This window comes from Papilio xuthus, unplaced genomic scaffold (genome assembly GCF_000836235.2).
Source record: "Papilio xuthus unplaced genomic scaffold, Pxut_1.1 DF826949.1, whole genome shotgun sequence".
Lineage (NCBI taxonomy): Eukaryota > Metazoa > Arthropoda > Insecta > Lepidoptera > Papilionidae > Papilio > Papilio xuthus.
Genome location: NW_013531700.1, coordinates 1,946,456 through 1,968,339, shown reverse-complemented (window position 1 = coordinate 1,968,339; position 21,884 = coordinate 1,946,456). Strand labels below are relative to the sequence as shown.

The following is a 21,884-nucleotide window of genomic DNA, read 5'->3' as shown; positions in this document are numbered from 1 at the left end:
TTGTTCACTCGATCGAATACTACACGCTATAGATTGCAAAACAATGAGTAATTAATATATCTTAGAAATGTATAGTACATCGCTGATTGACAATAAGATCAAGCCATCGCTAATATGTGTTAACTGCACTGCAATCTTACTTCTTACTAATATTATAAATGCGGAAATGTTTAGATCAGTCTTTCCCAAAGTGGACGAAAACGCCCTTGTGGGCGCTGCAGGTCTCAAGTTGCGGGTTATAGTAAGTTTCGTTTAGAATTCTCCGTTAATATACATATATAGGTCACAATAATTAATTAATTGAATTTGAAGTTATAGTGGTTGGTAAATATGGGGGCGCTAAAAAAATATTTTTTCTCAAAGTGGGCAGTAGACAAAATGTTTGTTTGAAGGTGTCTCCAGAACGACTGAACAGATCTCGATGAAATTTAGCATACACATAGAATATAGTTTGAAAACATAGGCTACTTATGTTTTTTTTTAATTCATAGCGAATGGAATCGAGGGTTATTGCTTGTTTACAAAAAAATACAATTTTACTTTGACTAAATATAATTGTTGACAACGCATTGTTTGTTTAATTTCTTCCCATGAAACATAAACTTGGATTTGCGTTACTGGTGTAGGCAAATCAATAATTTTGTATTGAACTAAACCACTATGGATTTGGATATAACGTAATAAAATTACCTAAAAATTTAGCAGTACTAGTAAGTTTTTAATAAAAGTTTATTTCAATCATGTTATGTTTAACATAAAATTATTTTTATTTACCTACCAAGTTCTTAAAGGCTATTGGTATCAAACAGTTAAATATTTAAAATTACTTTATTCACGTTCACTAAGTTATTATATCCTTAAATTAAAAAAAATACAAGTGACATCGTTACATTACGTTCAGTCTCCGTTGTTGTAATCCCAGTATGAGAAAAATATAAGCATCTCACTCATTCTCTTTGCAAAAAATCAAGATATAACATAGGCACGACAAATATAACACCAAATTTACGGATATTTACATCGTATTCTATAACTAGGATTCCACCAGATCCTAAAATCATCGTAAACTGTTCTTTTCTGCATCATAGTTTTATTATTAAGCGCGGCACACACTGCACACACGTTGTCCATAGTCTGTGGGTATGCGTATGTGTACTGAGATTTCCACCAAAAATACTGACTATACTGCTCTGGTGAAGTCATCAATTGCGCTATGGTTGCAGCTAACTCTTTAGGCCTCATTTGCAGAGCATCCAAGTAAGTATTTGGAGGTAAAAACCTGCGAAAAAATAAAAATGTTATTCATCTCATTTAAAGGTTGATTTATCACGATTTTTTTATAAGATAAAACTTTTCTATAGCTCAGAACAAAATCCCTTCATATAATGTATCATCATCACGTTTTCACGGTGAAGGCAAACACCGTGATGCAACCTAAACATACCTAGAAAGAAATACAAAGATATGTGTGAAGTCAACCAATTCTCACTTGGCCAGCGTGGTTGACTATGACTTAATCACCCCTAAGGGGCTCCAAGACCCTTAGTGGATACGTATAGTATATGTATATAGATGATGATTATACATGGATTTTGATCTCGGAATTAATAAATTTGTCTACATCCTATTAATTCGGCTCTGACAGATAGCTCGTCATATTCAATATGTTATAATAAATAAAAATTAAAAGAAAGTCGTGTTAGTTACACTATTTATAACTCAAGAATGGCTTTACCTATATGGTGGAAAATTGATGTGGAGGTAGCTTAGAGCCAGAAGACGGACATAGGATACTATTTATTCTTTTTTTTTTCGAATTTATGTCTTGAAGAGCTGCTTTTTATTGGCTGCTGAATGTTTAGATGGATGTGATGTAGATGGATGGATGGGTGTTTAAAGATATCTCTAGAACGGCTGAATGGATCTCGATTAAATTTGGCGTACATATAGAACATTGTCTGAAAGAACACACAGGCTACACTACTTAAGTTTTTTTATATATCCCCGCGGACGGAGTCGCGGGTGACAGCTAGTTTAGAATAAATGTTAACCTTGAATAATCTGCTCCGCCGTACACAATAGGTACCATATTATGATTTAGAGCTGATAGAATTTTTTCAGTCACATAATCTTCTGCGAATGAATTCTCTAAAGCCAAATAAAAGTAATAATTTTTCCCTAACATGTCGAGACAGGTATCCATAAAATCTCTAGGACATTTGTAGGGACCACAAAATCCATATATATCTAATTTTAATTTATATTGTCTCAAATACTTTTGGAGGTGCCAAACAATTTCCTCCCTTCCACTTCTGCTGTAACAATTGGACACAAGCCAAACAACTGCTCTAGTCTTATTTTGCACTATAGAAAAATCATTTCTAAATGACATATCTTTCACCCATTCCATGTTCTTCTTTGGTCCAACAATTTCATTACTGCGATTTCTTATCTGTACATAAGTAAACAATATATCAGAATTGAATTTATACGTCGCTGTCCAGTTGAAAAACCCTTCAAACATACTGCTGCAAACTGGATAATTATCAGACGACTCAACGTTGAAATAAATGTATTTCTGATGTGGTGATCGTACTTTCGGAAGCTTATATTTCGATAGAGTGCTGATATTTCTACCATTAAATGCTATGGCATCGAATTTTTTTAAATCACCACCGAAGAAGTTCTTATCATCAGTAACAAAGCAGTTCATCATCGAACATTTATTTTTAATGAATACATGTTGTCCTTCACCGAAATAATAGAACGGTGCTATATCTTTTGCTGTCCATAATAAAATAAATTTAAGATCTTTTCTGAGCAGATACTTTTTTCTCAATTCATAAATACGTTTTAGATATTTCGCAACATTGTCCAGTGCCTCTTGTCTGGTACGTTCACTGACGGACGCGTAGTCTCTCCTTATTAGTTGAATAAGGCATATAAAGATGATGAAACAAAGGGATATTATAAATAGAAAGATGTTGAAGGCGGTCGTTTTGTTTATAATCGATGTCCTACAAAATCGTGATAGCTTAAATAAATACATGTGTTGTGCTTAATGATTATATTCTGTTAGTACCTGAAAATAAATATTATGTAAATACTTTACTATGAAATATCTTTGTAAGTGACAGTTCATGCAGAATTGACGAATAGAACAAAAAAAGTATGAGTCTGTACCTATGTTGTAGTAACTTCTATGTTTCATCTAAAAAGTGAAACCCAAGGATTATCTTTAACCACTTTTTTATTGCACGGACTAACTTCATATAAGAAATAATCGCCCGATATTACAAGTGTTTGACGTCTATCAGTTTTAGCATCATAGTGAAGTGACCTGCTTAAAAACATCGATTACATTGAATGAATCGATATAGACTTCAAATTTGTGAATCGAATGCATTAATCGCACAAATCGATGTTTTCATTTTTTTATGTTTCCTGTTTAAAAAAGACTTTACTGGCGCTACATTGTACCGAACTACGTCATAACATCCCCTCAATATCTTTATAATAGTAGGGCAAAGCAAACTTTTGGGGTTTTTTAATATCATTAGGAGGAAAACGAGCGAGCGGCCACCTGAAATCGCTGAAATAGCGAAGTGACCGTTACCCATAGACTTACGCAATTGCATAAACGTTGCCTACCTTTAATCGACGGAGGAGAGGATGCACAGAAAGAAAATATTTCCCCTTTCCATGCATCCTTTCATCCGGAAAGTACACTTCCACTTCCCATCCTTTCCTTAAAAGAAAAAGGGTGAGAAGGAAAAGAGGACTAAATAAGGCCTCATGGACGCACACTCATCAGACGAAACGCGGAATTGCTTCCACTTGACGCCTGTTCTTCTGTGTGGTCGTGGTATTTCACCGGGCGAGCCGGGCCAATTCTTTCGAAGATGTTAAAGCGGGCTCTAACACTGTTAAATTGGGATTGATATAAGAGAATGTTGCAACTCATCAGGTTCTTCCACAACACAAGGAACCCTTCATATAGCGCTCGCTTAGGGCAGCCGATCAGTATACTTTGTAAGAATCAATTGTTATCAATGCTCGAGTGAATCAGATTAAGACAGAATAAATTAATTATATTTAAAAAGTTTTTATTTCAATTATCAATTTTCACGTTACGTAACACAGGTGACATAGTAACATTCATCATCATCATCCTATACTAGTCCACTGCTGGACATAGGTCTTTCCCATGGCACGCCACTGAACACGATCCTCGCCCACTCTCATCCAGCTCCAGTAACATTACAAAAATATTATCAAACGATCAGACCCCATTGTCGTAACATACGTAAAATAACAATATCACAATTCTCCTGAGTCTCTTTGCAAAGTTACTCAAAAAAGTTATAATGTATAATAATTGCCACGACAGACTAAACGGAACACAAATACAATAGCAGATCTACGGAGATTTACACCGTATCCTATAACTGGGATTCCACCAGATCCTAAAATCATCGTAAACCGTTTTTGCCTCCATCATAGTTTTATTATTAAGCGCGGCACACACTGCACACACTGTGTCCATAGTCCGCGGGTGTTCGTATGTGTAATGAGATTTCCACCAGAAATACTGGTTATACTGCTGTGGTGAAGTCATCAACTGCGCTATGGTGTCACCCAATTCTTGTCGTCTCATTTGCAAAGCATCCAAGTACGTGTTCGGAGGTAAAAACCTGCGCAAAAGGGGGAAAACACATGAGTTACGTTAATCATATCCAGCGTGATGTTAATTTTGAGTTTGAATTAAAAAAAAACAGTATTTTTCTATATAAGAAATTCTGCGTCGATTCTAAACACTCGTAATAATCCAACTTGATAGAACAGATTACTAATAATTTAAAACAAATGGTAACCTTGAATAATCTGCTCCACCGTACACAATAGGTATCATATTATGATTTAGAGCTGATAGCAGTTTTTCAGTCACATAATCTTCTGCGAATGAATTCTCTAAAGACAAATAAAAGTAATATTTCCTCCCTAACATATTGAGACAGCTATTCATGAGTTCTCTAGGACATTTGTAGGGACCACAATATCCGTATATATCTACGGTTAGTTTATATCGTTGTAAATAATTTTGTAGATGCCTGACAATTTCGTCCCTTCCACTTCTGCCGTTACAATTAGACACAAGCCAGGCAACTGCTTTACTCTTATTGTGTACTATAAAAGAATCATTTTGAAGTGACATATTTTTTACCCATTCCATATTCTTCTTTGGTCCAACAATTGCTCCACTGCGATTCCTTATCTGTACATATGCGAACAAAATATCTGAATTCAATTTATACGTAGCTGTCCAGTTGAAAAACCCATCAAATACACTGCTACAAACTGGATAATTGTCAGCAGACTCAAGGTTAAAATAAATGTATTTCTGATGAGGTGATCGTACTTTCGGAAACTTATATTTTGATAATGCATTTATAAAAACACCATTGAATGCTATAGCGTCGAATTTTGTTACATCACCACCCAAAAAGTACTTATCATAAGTGACGTAACAGTTGACTGCGGAACAGTTGTTTTTGATAAAGGCTCGTTGACCCTCTCCCAGTTGAATGAATGGATCGTGATTTTTACAGTACCTCCACATTAAAATGAATTTTAGATCTTTAGACAAAAAATCTCTTTTATTATAAACATCGATATATTTCAAATCTGCAACATCATCAAAAGCCTCCTTTACAAAGTTTTCTGTAATTAATATGTAACTATTTCTTGATAATTGTATTAGACATATGAAAACGATAAGACAAGCCGAGATAGTATATAGAAAGACTTTGAGAGTAGTCTTTTTGTTTAAAATCGAGGTTTTTTGAATTGTCTTAGATAAAGACATGTGTTAAACTGTTTAATATAATTTACTGGTACCTGAAAATAAATATAAAACATCAAATTATAATGCTAAAAATGTTTTACAACGAAATATCTATATAGAAGTGACTGTTCGTGAAAAAATATAGGGATCAAAAAGAACTACGAGTGTGAACCAAAGTTGTATAAACTTTGGCTATTCATCTAAAAAAAAGTGAATCCCAAGCTATCTTTTCTAGCTTTTTTGCTACATACACTTACAAGATAGAGTTAATATTCGCGTTATGTTATTTACAAAAATCCTCATATTGTTGTTTCCATCTCTTTCGATTTTGCATTTTACAACAAAATTGTTTAATATCGTATTTTAACTCTTGTGGATATTGCAACAAGCTATAATTATCAAGTCACAATTATATTCAATATCTGTATTTTGTTATAAATAAATATTTTGATATTTGAAATTTAATTTGACAGTTGAGATTATAGTCAAAGGTCAAACAAGGTATCTGAACCGGTGAGAGAGGCGCTGCTATCGCGGTTTGTTTTTTTCAGTATATATATAAAACCTACTTAGACATAGAAAATGAAATTAAAAGAAAGTGACATAACGAGTACAGTACAAAGAGGATCTTGTGACATTTTTTAACGTTGACGGGGGGCGTTAGTGAGCTGTTATAATTTAGGGGACAAATAGGAATCTCTCTCTGTTCTGTTAGAATTCTCTTTCTGTTCGTCTCCTCGTTCATTGAATAAAGGTAATCAACGCATTTGTGGATGTCTATGGGCAGCGTCGCTTCACCATTTCGGCGAATTTAGATGGCGGCTCACTCATTTGCCACCTTATACTATAAAAAATCTGAATGTACCTTAATTAGAACATACATCGAATAAATATTCTGAAGTTACGATCACATTTTTTTAATAATCAGATCTTTACATTAAAAATAAAAACAGTCAATTCCTCTACATATTAATTTATTTTAGCACCACTCTATAGATTCTGGACGGCAGTGGAAAATAAAATTTAAAGTTATGCAGAGGTAACACACAATATATAAACTTTTTGAATACTTAATAAAGAACGACAAATACTCTTACGTAGCAATTAACAACAGTTATATTTATAAAACATAACACGTAATTATTTCTATCTTTGGATTATAGTAACATTCGTAGATACATCACAAAAACTATCTTATCTAAACACATATAACACGCGGTAACAATCTATAAAAATACATTAACAACGATCACTAAAAGCTGGGTTCCACCAGGTCCTAAAGTTATTGTAAACCATTCTCTGCTCCATCATGGTTTTATTATTAAGAGCGGCACATACTGCGCACACGTTGTCCGATCTTGATGGGTCCACGTAAGTATACTGAGATTTCCATGAGAAATATCTAACATACTGATCTGGTGAAATCATTAATTGCGCTATGGTATCGGCCAATTCCTTAGGACTCATCTTCAAAATATCCAGATAGGCGTTCGGAGGTAGAAACCTATGGACAGATGAAAATAGATTACAATATACGCTTAAAATAAGTTTTATTTATTTCAATAATTTAACGTACCTTGAATAATTTGCACCGCCGTAAACGATAGGTATCATGTTATAATTTAGAGCTGTTAAAAGTTTCTCAGTCACATAATCTTCTGCGAAAGAATTCTCTAAAGACATATAAAAATAATATTTCTGTCCCAACATAGTAGCACAACTGTTCGTAGCTTCACTTGGGCATTTATAAGAACCACAATCTCCATATATATCTACAGTTAATCCATAATGTCGTAAATACGTCTGTAGCTGCGTCACAACATCCTCTCTTTTATTTCTACTGTTACAATTCGACACAAGCCAGGCAACTGCTTTACTTTTATTTTGCACAATAGAAAAATCATTTTTAAATGACATATCTTTCACCCATTCCATATTCTTCTTTGGTCCAACAATTTCACCATTGCGATTCCTTATCTGTATATACGTAAACAAAATATCTGAATTCAATTTATATGTCGCTGTCCAATTGAAAAATCCATCAAACATAGAATTGCAAACTGGATAATAATCAGACGACTCTGTGTTAAAATAAATATATTTCTGATGAGGTGATCGTTTTTTTGGTATATGATATTTTAACATAGTTCTAATATTTCGACCGTTGAAAGCTATGGCATCGAATTTAGTCACGTCATCACCGAAGAAATATTTATCATCTGTAACGTAGCAGTTGGACATGGAACAGTTGTTTTTAATGAATGCACGTTGCCCTTCTCCCAGATTGTAGAACGGGGCAAACTCTTTTGGTGTCCATAGTAGAATGAATTTGAGATTTTTCGGGAGACGATTCTTTTTTCTAAATACATCAACGTATCTTAAATCTTTTGCAACATTATCCAGTGCTTCTTGTATAGAACTTTCACTAATAGATACGTAATCTCTACTAGTAAGTTGTACAACACATATGGATATTATGAAACTGATAGAAATTATCAATAGAAATACTTTTATGGTTGTTGTCTGGATCAAAATCGATGAGAAACGAAATCGCAGTGGAATAAATAAAGACATTTCTGCCGCGTCATGTCTAAACATTTTATAAACTTATTGATTTTTACTGACATTGGTCACAAAATCTGATTTCACCGGGTCAGTGGTATCTGTAAAAAGTAAAGAAAAACTGTAGAAACAAATAACATTAAAGTAAGAAAAGGTCTAAGTAAAGATAAGATTTTACCCAGAAAAAAACCAAATGTAGGAAAAATAGGTAACCATGGGCAAATTACTGAATGGGTTTTTTAGTTTAGCATATATAAGTAAAAGTAATAGATAGGCAATGTGTAGATATATGTACATATCAAATAGTACGCACTATTTAAGTACTATTACTACTAGTTAAAGCTGATCTAAATTTGTTTATTTTCATAATATAATTAAATAATATGAAATCAAGCAATAAAAAATGTCTTTTTGTGTGTGTTTATCCGCTCTTAGGGATATGAAACCAGAAACTAAATAGGCAGGTAGGGGTGCGGGGAAGCATGAAGTAGCATTGGCGTAACTTTTTCCTTATATTACTGTACTATATCTTATTAGTAATAACTGTAGAAGTTAATTAAAACAATGGATATTACACACAGTTTTGTAATCTGTATAAAACATGTTTTTTTTATTTGGATTTTTAAAATTATACCCTTTTTAGTACAGTCAGCAGCACAATTATGTATAACATTTTTAAGAATGGAATTGCAAACTTTATAACATACACACCTGTTGTTAAATTATCGTCGCTGTATAAACCAAACAAAAACGTTTGTCGTTACGTGAAATGTGGAAACATTAGGTTTTCGAGCACTTTAAATTCGTCGAGTAATTCCGCACATGCGCAACGCATCCGCCCAAAACACACCGCATCATGATATTGGAAAACCGATAAAATGTCTTGAAAAACACAAATTACAGTCTTCTATAGTCTCAATAATATTTAAAACAATGTAAACCATTTAATAGTAATATATTTTACTGATTTATGTGAAAAAACTACCCGTTATTAATTAAACATGACCACAACACGACTATAGCACAGAGACGGGTGAATTGTGCGGCGACCGCTTGACTACTGTTTCTCTGTCAAGGTCAATATTTACGTAACGTAGTTCTAGGGTGACTCAACTCATAACTCCATAGTTGTACTTTCATAAGTAAAAAATAGATTCGCATAAAAAAGCGTTATTAAGCTCGAAGCGAATATAAGAAACAAAATATTATATCAAAAAATAACATTAATAATTATATACAAGTTTCACGACAGTTGACATTTCTGGTTACTTCTTACTAATATTATAAATGCGAATGTTTAGACGGATGGATGGATGGTTGGATGGATTTTTGTTTAATGGTATCTCCGTGACGGCTCAACGGATTTTAATGAAATTTTGCATAGACGTAGAACATAGTCTGGAAGTCACTTTTTTTTTATTCTACGCGGACGGAATCGCGTGCGATAGCTAGTAATTCGATATTTCTGGCCACAATATAAATTGCTTTTAGTAATGGAAACTTTTTAAATAATTGTTATCGATAGATAAAGTAGTCTGAAGTAGCGATAAGCAAACAGGAAGAACACAGTGCACTTAAAATATCAAATAATTATCGATTCATTGATTTAGTAATAGTCCCTTAACATCAAGAGAACCGCTTATTTATTCCTCTCCTATTTCATTTATGAAACTAAAGAATTTATTTGAAAAGAATTATGCATGTAATCGTTGGTTTCCGAGATCAAAATGCCTGTATAAAACATATTGTTAAGGATAATGAGAGGGATAACGATACGTTGTACACAAGGATTTTGATCTCAGAAACCAACGGTATATTATTAGATTTTTCATTCATGATCCTTAAAAATCTCTCTCAACTTTTTTTTTACATCCTTAAAACAATTGATTTTTGATTACGGTTAAGATTAAATTGAACAGATAAGAATGTAAATATTTATATTACTTCTACACATATATGTACACATGCTTAAATGCAAGAGAACTCTTTAGAGTTAAGCTTATCAGTATATCACCGCATTTCTATTATAATATAATATTACAAACATTGTATTGTGTACAAACCTTACATAAATAATTATATATATATATATTTACTAATTAAAAGTATCTTATAATGATTAAAATATCACAAGTTGCAACGCTTTTTATAATTAGGATACCACCATGCTCTGAAATTATTATAAACAGTCTGTTGTTTCATAAGACTTTCATTATTAAGGTACTCGCACACTGCGCACACACTGTCCGTGTCTGACGGGTCACGGTATGTGTAGTAAGATTTCCATTTGAAGTATTTTTTATATTCTTCCGGTGAACGCATCAACCGATCCACTGTACTGGCTATGTCTTCAGGCGTCAATATTCTCGCATCCAGATACGTATCTGGTGGTAGAAATCTGTGTACAAAATTATTATAAAAATTAATTAACAAAACACTCAAGCATGATTCAAAGAGTTCCAGATAGGTTCTCTGGATGACAAAAAACAAGGCTCGCGATTTGAAAAAATATATATACTATTATATTTCAAAGTGACAATTAAATTTGGATAAGCCTAAAAGAAAAAAAACTTTTTTTGGTTAACTTAACATAAGGAATCGGTTTGATTTGACGAGGTTTTGAAAATGTTGAAAATCAAAAGAGAAAATATGTGTAGTTCATAATTATGCGTATATTAACTGCCGCCCACCACTCCGTCCGCGCAACATTAATAAAACCTAATAAGTAGCCTATGTGTTCTTCCAGGCTATGTTCTACATCTATGCCAAATTTCATTAAGATATGTTCAGCCGTTCTGGTGATACCTTCAAACAAACATCCAGTCATCTAAACATTCGCATTTATAATATTAGTATGATCTTAGATATACCTTGAATAATTAGCGCCACCAAGCACGATTGGTACAGCATTATGATGAAAAGGTGTCAAAACTTTTTCAGTCACATAATCTTCCGCGAACGAATTCTCAAATGACAAATAAAAGAAATAATCCTTCTCTAACATCTCGTTGCATTGTTTTTTCTTATTCCTAGGACATTCAAAAGTACCACATTTTCCATAAATATCTAATGTTAAGCCGTACTTTTGAAGGGCACTTTGTATCTTCTTTCCTAATTCTTTTCTTCCACTTCTACTATTGCAATTTGATACAAACCAAGCGACTGCTTTACTTTTATTCCTTAAGAATGACATGTCTTCATCAAGAGTCATATTCTCTATCCACTTCATGTCTATTTTAGGTCCTACAACTTCTCCACTACGATCTCTTATTTGTATGTAAGGGAACAGAATGTCCGAATTTAATTTGTATGTAGCTGTCAAATTGAAAAAACCATCGAATACTGGATTACACAATGGAAAATTGTCAGAAGACTCCATGTTAAAATATATATATTTCTGATGAGGCGATCTGTGTTTTGGAAGATCGGATTTTTTTGTGTGTAGTATATTTCGACCGTTAAATGCTATAACGTCAAACTTTGTTAAGTCTCCGCCAAAAAAATCTTTATTATCAGTTACATAACAGTTTATTTTTGAACAATTGTTTTTGACGAATGCTATTTGGCCCTGTCTAAGTTGGCTAAGAGGTTCGTAGTCTCGCGGCGTCCATTCCAAAATGTATTTAACCTCATTCGACAGTCGTTCCTTTTTTTTATAAACCTCAGTATATTTGTAATCAAGGCCAACATTCTGGATTGCTTCTTCTTCAAGTACACTAATAGTTTTGTATTCATTTGTTCTTATGAATTGCGTTATGAATATAGAAACTATGAAACTGACGGAGGTGATCCATAGAAAGAACTTTAGAGATGTTGCGTGGAATACGACGGAAGATAAACGGTAGCACAACGACTTACAGAGAGAAGTGTCAATTAGATCATACTCTTGGACTACTTTAGCTTGTCGGCTATGGCGAACATTGCTTTGAAAAGGTGGATCGTTTCCTGAAAACAATTGAAAACACTAGTTAAAAATAAATATGAGGTAAATTAATAAATTTTATTTCTCTTGGTATACAGTGTTGGATTTATTAAATGTTAAATACATAAATATCTTATTATTTATTATTATTTTATTGTACTCTCAATTAAATACCCTGGCGCCTGAAAAAAAAATATTAGCAATTTTACATTACATTTTATGAATGCCTATAATTTATAAAACTAACAATAAACAGCTTGCATAAATTGTTTGTTGACTTTACATTATAAAAAAAATTTGTTTTTATCTTCTTTGATCTAGAGCATAAAATAGCTGGCCGTAGATATTTACCATGACATAAATGGTCATACCAAATGTTTCAAAAGAAACGTTCTTTTTTGCATTTATAAAAAAATTACTTTGTGTCAATAAGGTTAGCGCGACAATGAAAAGTACTCGACAATTGAGGTCAGGCGGCACTGATGAATTAACTTTTCAGTTCTAAAAGATAACAAAAACAAACGCCACTAAACGTATTCCGTTACCAAAGAGTGTACATTAACCGTAGGCTTTCACTATAGATATGCAAGTGAAGAAACAAATTGTCATCCCTCTCATTATCTCTGAGAAAGAAGAGATAACAATATATTTCTTTACACGTATTTCGGCACTGGAAACCCACGGTAAGATACAGCAAACAGATAAAAAACCAGTCCTTAAAAAGGAATTATCCAAAGATACAATTCTGACAATGTTAAAAAGACGTTATTTCTATATTACACTATCTGTTGCCAGCGACTCCATCCGTGCAGGATAAAATAATAGATAGTAACCGATTCTCAGACCTACTGAATATGTATATAAAAATTCATAAACATCGGTCGAGTCGTTTCGGAGGAGAATGGTAATTAAAACGTGACACGACAATTTTATATATAATATTTAATTGCTAAATAATTAATTTATTGCATGTTTTATAACCTTAGCTTTGTTTTATTGCATAATCTTACTTCTTACTTATATTATAAATCCGTATACTTGGAACGGCTGAACGGATCCTGCATAAGTTTGGCATAGATTTAGAAAATTGTCTTTAAGAACACATAGGCTACTAATTAAGTTTTTTAATCCTTATTGTGGCAAGATTTCCTTTTTGAAGAAAAGCACAAAACTAAGTTAAAAATTATTTTATAGTTATCGTATATAAAGTTGTATGTATGGTATACTATACAAAATGAACATAAGGGTTAATTCCGCGCGGACGGAGTCGCAGGCGACCGTTTTTATCTATATAAGCAAGTTTTATATTTTCTAAACAAGATTTAACGAGAAAGAAATAATAAGCAATAAAATTTATTTTTAGATTAAATTTAATAGTTTCATTTTCTTTATAACAAGAAAGGAGAGTTTAAACAGTTAAAAAAGATTTAGTTAACCTTATCATAGAATAAATGTCATTCGAGTATCGTGTTCACAATAGTGAAGTTAATAATTCAATTACATTTTTTTGCGTAATAAAACAATCGTTGAAGTAATGAATCTATCTATCCGTGGGCTACTGAGACTAAAATCTCCGTTGAAAACTGATTCTTACCTCTGTTTTGTCAAGAATTCCAAGTATAACTATAAGTTTATTTTATTTATACAGAGATTTTGATCTCCGAAACCCGCAATAAGTAATAATATGCGTTAATTGTCAAACTAATATACAATTCTTAAAAGATTGTGATATATATTAATACACAGAAGCTTTTCAATATTTCATCTTAAACATAATATATGATTTTCGTTTTTTTTATGTCATAAGGTGGCAAACGAGCGAGCGGCCACCTGAAATCGCTGTGATAGCGAAGTGAACGTTGCCCATAGACATACGCTATTGCATATGCGTTGCCTACCTTTAATCGACGGAGGAGAGGATGCACAGAAAGAAAATATTTACCCTTTCCATGCATCCTCTCATCCGGAAAGTCCACTTCCACTTCCCATCCTTTCCTTATAATTCATATTAAGGCTGGGAAGGGAAAGAGGACTAAATTAAGCCTCCGGGACGCACACTCATCAGACGAAACGCGGAATTGCTTCCACTTCACGCCTGTATTCTGTGTGGCCGTGGTATTTCACCGGGCGAACCTGGCCAATTCGTGCGAAGATGATAAGCGGTCTTTACCACTGTTAAAAATAAACACGTATCTATGGTGTCTACGGCCACTGCCCTTTTTACACTAAATAGCAATTCGTTCGCGGCGATTATGACATTACCTTTAAAAATAATCTTCCTCCTTACTAATAAATGCGAATGTTTAGATGGATGGATGTTTGTTTGATGGTATCTCCAGAACGGCTGAACAGATCTCGATGTAATTTGGCATACATATAGCACATAGTCTGGAAGAACACATAGACTACTACTTATGTTTTTTTTAATCCGCGCGGAGGGAGTCGCGCCGACCGCTATGAGAACACAACGTCATATTCATAACTTAATTATTACTAGATTAGCGCTATTATACCAAGCTAAATGTTATCCACATTCATTCTTTAAAAATAACTATGCAAAAACCTGTCAAGGGTTTCTACGTCTATGCCAAATTTTATAATAGCGAGATTTGTTCAGCTTTTCCGGATATATCTTTAAACAAACAACCATCCATCTAAACATTCGTATTTGTAATATTATCAGGCGGGCCGTACTTCAATGGTTAGACGCACATGGCCAACAGTTGAATTAACAGTACGCTTGCAGCCCGCGCGTAAACAACTTAGCTCGAACTCGCGGTCCTAATATAGTTAAACGTTTGATCGCGCAAATCCATATAAAGATTACTAATCATACGAAGTGTATATACCTTTTGGCTAAATAGGTCATACACTAATTAAATTACAAACAATTTCTGGGCGTCAACCACAAATACAATGCCAAATAACAATTTAACCTTAATGTAACACAATGACTCATTTTGAATAAACACCCTCACCTTTTATACTATCAATAGTCACTTTCATTTTCACATAAATTTTCACAATTATACAATTAAAAAGTTTATCACTAGCACATTAAGGTCGTAATTTTTTTTATATTATTTACACGATGCTCCGTGCCTGGTGTAGATAACACACTGACGTGTGGTTATTCCGAATAACGTTAGCAGATTGATTTTATCGACCAGTATTGCTGATAAAACTATTGTGATAACACACTGATTGTTAAGTGCTCATATGACTCATGGTGTTACACTTCCACCCACGACTATATGGTAGTAAAAAAATAACTAAATATTTGTATTAAGGGACCAAATCAATAATCTATCTCTAACCATTTTATCCTAGTTCTCTTAATTGCTTTTTTAATATATTAAATCCACAAGATATTCATGAAGATCGTAAAAATACTCGTAACTAAAGTGCATGTATACGTAGACTATATGTCACTCAGGACTCCGTCCGCGCGGTATTAGAAAAAAATTAAAAAGTAGCCTATGTTTTCTTTCAGACTATGTTCTGCATATGTGCCAAATTTCAAGAACAAAATGAGCCACTACGGAGATACCTTCAAACATCCATCCATCTATCCATCTAAACATTCGCATTTATAATATTAGTATGAAGTATGATATAAGTAAGGTTATATATAATATACGTATGAATGTAGAAGAATCGAGAGAGGTGTGTCGGGGTAGCGCCAAACGGAACTTCATGATCTCTGGCTACCCGTCTAGGATACGAGGAGTAAGTTTTATTGTTGTTATTTTTACCGTTGGAAACCGCAATCGAAAACATGACAATCGAATATTTTTTATAATAACTCCATATTATGAGGAAGAAAATCCGAAAATGTGTAAGTGTATTGACCCAACACTAGCCTTACTAAAATGTCGACGTTTGTGTCCCCTCACTATTCATTCTGACACTGGACTTAGTAACGAAAGCACGTCAGGATTCTAACTAATAATGTCTAAAATTAATTCAATAATTCGCATCTGTCAAAGATTGAATATTATTTTTTATTTACTGTTTGACAATGGTGAGTGCATTTTCAAACAATGTATTAAATCTCGTGACTGACTATAACATTTAGTTGACAGGTACTTAATCACAGCATATATGCACAAACGTTTACGATGTAACTTGTTACATATCGTAAACAGCATTTAAGTGTATAAAAATTCTTACAAAAAGGTTCCCTTCTCTCTTGTTCTATCGTTCCTTTTTACATCTTACGACCCTTTCACTCTCATTGATAAGAACAGAGATACTAATAATGTTGGACAGTTGTTTTGATACGAAACTCACAGACATAATCTACTTTTATAGTCCACCATAATCTATGTCTGGCTAAATGTAAGTATAATAGGTGACATAGTTATATCTGATGTAAAATGTACCAAAGCTTGTTCAAAAATATCTTATCTTAACAGATAACAGGCTTAACAATCAAAAACATAAATGGATTTAAATGCCGACTCGATCTCAAATCAACATCACAAGACCTTTGGCTATAGAGAAATGGATAATGCAGAGCTATTGTACTAAATAAATTCTGCCACTTTTCGCAGAGTTAAGTAAACTATTTATCTATAGAAGTGACTATAATATGTTGCTGACTAACACATACATATAAATAGAATTTCTTTGTAAACGTATACTGAGCTGATACGAAGCAATACCGATTAGTATAGCAAGCTATTATTAGCAATTACGTTTTTATTAGAGCTGCGCGCATAACAGGTCCTGTCTCTTAAAAGTCAAAGTATGAGATAAACGACGTGATAAAGGAGGTTGGTCAATTAGTAAACAGTCACTATTAACTTATAATATTATTTTTACATAAACCGCTTTGATGTGGGAAAGATAAAATAAAATACTTTCTCACATAATGTTGACATTCCCTTTAAAAATATTAACACGTTGTGTTTAGTATATTAGAAAGCACATTAGACTTTCCATGAACTCATTATATCTGAATTCTCTTGTTACGCATTTTCTTATTCACACAATCCATCTATACTTTCTTCGATCTTTCTCTTACTTTGTACTTATTGACATTCAATATAATTAAAAAAAAGGTTCACGTCATCTCTTCGCATATATCTATACCAGTCTTTCCCAAAGTGGGCGATAACGCCCCCTTGTGGGCGCTGCAGGACTCAAGTTGCGGGTTATAGTAAAAGTTTCATTTAGAATTCTCAGTTAATATACATATATAGGTCACAATAATTAATTAATTTAATTTGAAGTTATAGTGGTTTTTAAATATGTGTAAAATATGGGGGCGCTAAAAAAATATTTATTCACAAAGTGGGCAGTAGACAAAATAAGTTAGTGCATTGAATAAAATTACATGCAAACTTACCGTACGACATTCTGATCTATTTCACGTATAATATATCCTCTGAGTATTAGAATTTTTTAATACATCTCAATAGTTACTTTTAACAGGTCTGTTTGTCAAAACGAGAACGCGGTTGTACAATTTCTAATAATGTTTGATGTGTTAGTATTACATCGTAGGGCTGTCGAAAACGAAATTTATTACTTTTATCAATATTAATAAATAAAAGAAAAGAGAGAAAGAGAGCGCCGGTGGCTCAGGGGTCAAGCACTTGACTTGCTATCTGCAGGTCCTGAGTTCGAATCCCGCCATGTACCAATGTGTTTTTCGATTTCCGATTTTACATATGTACATTTATCCGACGTTCTTACAGTGAAGGAAAACATCGTGATGCAACCTGCACATATCTGCGAAGACATTCATGGATATGTGTGAAGTCAACCAACCCGCATTAGGCCAGCGTGGTTGACTATGGCCTAATCACCCTTAACTTAGGGTAGGCTCCGAGCCCCTCGCTGATGATGTGTAATAAATAAAATATCTAGTAGTTATTACATTTTATTTTTGATTAACATTGTTATTAGTTTAAAAAATATAATTTTATTTTAATTAACGCTTTGGATAAAATGCTTAATTATTTTTTGACAACCCTGATGTAATTAATTTTAGTTGATTAGGTAATAAACACGCTACTAACAAACACTCATTCGTACATTATCATTACCACAATTTTCTTTTTATTTGCATGTTATCGTTATACACGGAACATAAAAATTGAAATGGTATTTTAAAAAACAAAAAAAAAAAGAAAATTTAATTAAATTTATTTTTACATTCAAGTTATATTAAAATAAAAACTATTTCAAAATAATTCTCGTTACGTACGATTTGCTGACTATGTCAGGTGTCCAAATAATAAATCTTTTTTGGGATAATCCCAAACCCTGCTGACTTGCCGAGTGCTTTGTCCAGTAACAATGATAATCCTTACATTATTGGAGTAAATTTAACCACTTTTATACATATAATAATATATGTAAACTGTACAATTTTTTTTTTCTAAAATATGTACAGGGCTTATTAACACATTCACTGCCACCATTTTTCGTGGTGAGTTTGTTATTATATGAAAAAATAATACTGGCAATGTGTTAACCCTTAATTCGACGATATTTTTTGTAGCAAAAAAACTGATTTATTTAGTAAAGTTATACTTACGTAATTTTCTCTAAAGTAGTTCAGTAGATTTTTTTAATTAGTTGTTCGTCACACTGGACACTATCGAATTAAGGGTTAATAGATTTCTTTTTCAAGCAACGATTACTATATTTTTTAAAATAAAATATAGAATGTAGATACAGTTTTTGCCTTCAATCCTTTTGTTACTAAATAAAGGCGAAGTCTAAAGTATGTACATTACATTTCCTTTACTAAAAGAGATGTAGAATATCATAAAAGCTTGTCTACTAACTGTTACATTTAGCTTAAATATTTATCTGGAAAGGAAATCAAAGGGCAATGTTGCAAATTCTAGCACCCGTTAAAAGGGTTTTAAACTGAGACTACGCAAAATTTCTGGCGTAACGATAATTTTCAGTCTGCGGCGGAGCTAAGCGGCTTAAAAGGGTGGCTTTTCCACGAACATTTAAATGTATGCGCACGGAAAGATGAATATCTTATACGAAAATCAAATTAATATATATTTTTTTTTAAACATATACAGCCTGTCCCAAAATTCTACGAAACGATAGACTGGTGTTTAGCCAGGTCGACAACTACATCGAGAAAAATACAAAAAAAATCCTTGCTTTTTGTTTTAAAATTACATTAAGATAAAGTTAAAAATGTTACTGTAACTTTTGAACAAAAAGAATTGGATTTTTTTGTACTTTCCCCATGTAGTACCGGCTTATCGTTGAATTTTGGGACACAATGTATATACTTCTCTAAAATGTAATTACGTTTGAAATAATTAAATTACTTTTATTTCTATTGAATAATTTTTCAATCGTCTCTTCACAATATAATAAATTTTTCGATTGCTATATTTAGATCGGTTCCAATGCTAATTATTATTATAAGGAAGTGACGCAAGGAAAGACCACCTGATGCCTACTTTCTTTATTACAAATGTTATTTCTTATTTTCAATTGCTGATTCAAACCGTCGAAGCGAAAAACACAAACAATGCCTTCTTTGTAAGATTTACAATGGCGGGTGTATTGTAGAGGACAAAAGGCTCGAGACAATGCACAAATAATTGAATAAAAAAAAGAAATAAAGTGCATAACTAAAAAGGGAAAATAAAAATGACCTAAATACAAGAATCATGCATAGCACTGGCTATCTTTTAACAACTTAACCCGTTCAATAAGCTTGAACAAAGATAACTTTTGACAAGGAAACAGTAAAACGGGTGCATAATTTAAGAAGTTCCAACTGCGAAAGGAAATAAAACCCTGGTTGACCACAGACAATATTCCCGAAAACGAGGAGGAAGACCACAAAATAGATTTAACCGCAATTATACCTAAAGCTTGTATTAAACAACGGAAGTTCGCCGCTTACCCGCCATCTGCATGCCGACACCCGCCATTTTGGCAAACAATAAAATAAAAGGACTAATCATAAAAAATAACAACACCTTTTGTTTTTTATTGTTATAACCTCAAATTTCAACTGTCACAAAGAAAAAATTACGCTTTAATAATACTGCTTATTTTCTTACTGAATACAGACGTAATTAACGACGACATTGTTCTTTTTTAACTTTAAAATATGCATTAGTGAGAAAAATAGTTATTTAATTGAATTCTTGGTATTAATAGACCAGTTAACTTGAAATTTGCATAATTTAATAGATTTTTTTAACTAATTTGTTAATTATTTTTATAGAGAATCAAAATTAATTCTAATACTTTAGTTTGATTACCAAATGATAAGTTTTGTTGTAATTAAGTAAATACTGTTTTTATAAGAAGGTTATTAAAAAATAATACACGTTTTCTATATTTTTAGAATAAATCTTGAATATGATCGAATAAATTTAAAGTCGACAGCAGAATAGCGAACGCAGAAGACATTTCACTTCGCAAATGAACCTCTTGAAGGATGCTTTGTTTCGCAAATCTTCTGAATACGATTTTCAAATGGATTCAAAGACGATTTAAACGATGAATCTGCTGCTAACGATGCACTTTATTATTGCAAATACAATTTATAACGATGTTCGATTTGTAATAATCGATTCAACTTTTTTTTAAATATTCTTAAACGGCGATGTTATTGAAGGAGATTGAAATTAAATGCAATAATATTTGTTTTTATAACAAAAGTAGATGTCGCCAAAGATTCCGTCCACTCGTATTTAAAAAAAATCTTAATCGTATTTAAAAAAGCCTTTGTGTTCTTCCTCACTATATTCTACATGTGAACCAAATTTGATTAAAATCCGTTGAGTCATTCAGGAGATACCTTCAAACTAACATCCATCTATCCATCCAGCCCTCTATCCAACCATCCATCCATCTAAACTTTCACATTTTTAATATTAGTAAGATACTTATATGTCGCAGCAATGTCGTTTAGCTTTCTATAGTCGCAACGAATTCGCTGACTATAGTAGGAAGGCAATGCAATATATCTTTGTAAGGATAATCCCGAATTGTGCTGACTAGCGGCCTAGCTTGTCCTGTGACGATAACATAACGAGTTTCTTGCGGTCAGTCTTACTATTTATTTGGACTTAGTGTTGTTGGCTAATACAAAATAGATTTTTGGAAAGTGTGAACACTCTACAAAGAGGTTTCGTTCTATTGTTTTTTTTACATTAAAAATAAAACATAAGCATAAGACACATTAAGCGTGAGGTACTAAGACCAAAATCTGTATAAACATATCATCATCCCTGTCATTATCTTTGACACCGCAGTTTTAAACAAGAATGTTAGACTCAGAAACCCATGGTAAATGTATTTTCTAAGAACTGGAGAGAATCAGTTTGTCCGTTAATTATTAAAATTAAATAAACTTTATTCAATCCATTAGAATTGTTGAAAACTTACAACCATACAAACTAAATACAATTCTCACTTCCATTCATGCGAAAGGGATCTGCGCATATCAAAGAGCGAACAGTTTCAACTCCAGTCGGTTGGAGGGGTTTAAAGCCGGAGCAACACAAAATTTTCCGCGTGACAATAAATTAAAGATAGCTCTCAGGC

At 32.7% G+C, this 21,884-nt stretch overlaps 4 protein-coding genes across 4 annotated transcripts; all 4 read right to left on the bottom strand.

Annotated features, from left to right (window-relative positions):
• Nucleotides 1–988: 988 nt before the first annotated feature.
• Nucleotides 989–3,142, bottom strand: LOC106120679 (alpha-(1,3)-fucosyltransferase C-like). Its single transcript, XM_013316047.1, has 2 exons — nt 2,052–3,142; nt 989–1,279 (listed from the first exon to the last, which is right to left on the bottom strand). The coding sequence occupies exons 1-2, from the start codon at nt 3,047–3,049 to the stop codon at nt 1,006–1,008; spliced, it is 1,272 nt and encodes a 423-aa protein (XP_013171501.1). The 5' UTR covers nt 3,050–3,142; the 3' UTR covers nt 989–1,005.
• A 969-nt stretch (nt 3,143–4,111) lies between these two features.
• LOC106120665 (alpha-(1,3)-fucosyltransferase C-like) lies at nt 4,112–6,317 on the bottom strand. Its single transcript, XM_013316032.1, has 3 exons — nt 6,103–6,317; nt 4,875–5,898; nt 4,112–4,694 (listed from the first exon to the last, which is right to left on the bottom strand). The coding sequence occupies exons 2-3, from the start codon at nt 5,864–5,866 to the stop codon at nt 4,421–4,423; spliced, it is 1,266 nt and encodes a 421-aa protein (XP_013171486.1). The 5' UTR covers nt 5,867–5,898; nt 6,103–6,317; the 3' UTR covers nt 4,112–4,420.
• Nucleotides 6,318–6,823: 506 nt separating this feature from the next.
• On the bottom strand, nt 6,824–9,725 carry LOC106120630 (alpha-(1,3)-fucosyltransferase C-like). Its single transcript, XM_013315992.1, has 3 exons — nt 9,119–9,725; nt 7,422–8,508; nt 6,824–7,349 (listed from the first exon to the last, which is right to left on the bottom strand). Exons 2-3 carry the CDS (start codon nt 8,441–8,443, stop codon nt 7,085–7,087), a joined length of 1,287 nt encoding a protein of 428 aa, XP_013171446.1. The 5' UTR covers nt 8,444–8,508; nt 9,119–9,725; the 3' UTR covers nt 6,824–7,084.
• An 809-nt stretch (nt 9,726–10,534) lies between these two features.
• LOC106120578 (alpha-(1,3)-fucosyltransferase C-like) lies at nt 10,535–17,778 on the bottom strand. The gene is made up of 3 exons (XM_013315929.1): nt 17,683–17,778; nt 11,278–12,352; nt 10,535–10,805 (listed from the first exon to the last, which is right to left on the bottom strand). The coding sequence occupies exons 1-3, from the start codon at nt 17,690–17,692 to the stop codon at nt 10,535–10,537; spliced, it is 1,356 nt and encodes a 451-aa protein (XP_013171383.1). The 5' UTR covers nt 17,693–17,778.
• Nucleotides 17,779–21,884: the final 4,106 nt, after the last annotated feature.

Bases quoted from the DNA above. Each gene is read 5' to 3' on its own strand.
- LOC106120630 (XM_013315992.1), bottom strand. From the start codon at position 8,443: ATGTTTAGACATGACGCGGCAGAAATGTCTTTATTTATTCCACTGCGA. The intron at 7,350-7,421 runs GTACGTTAAATT...ATCTGTCCATAG, and splicing joins GGCGGTGCAAATTATTCAAG to GTTTCTACCTCCGAACGCCT.
- LOC106120665 (XM_013316032.1), bottom strand. From the start codon at position 5,866: ATGTCTTTATCTAAGACAATTCAAAAAACCTCGATTTTAAACAAAAAG. The intron at 4,695-4,874 runs GTTACCATTTGT...CCTTTTGCGCAG, and splicing joins GGTGGAGCAGATTATTCAAG to GTTTTTACCTCCGAACACGT.
- LOC106120679 (XM_013316047.1), bottom strand. From the start codon at position 3,049: ATGTATTTATTTAAGCTATCACGATTTTGTAGGACATCGATTATAAAC. The intron at 1,280-2,051 runs GTTAACATTTAT...ATTTTTTCGCAG, and splicing joins GGCGGAGCAGATTATTCAAG to GTTTTTACCTCCAAATACTT.
- LOC106120578 (XM_013315929.1), bottom strand. The intron at 10,806-11,277 runs GTATATCTAAGA...TTTTGTACACAG, and splicing joins GGTGGCGCTAATTATTCAAG to ATTTCTACCACCAGATACGT.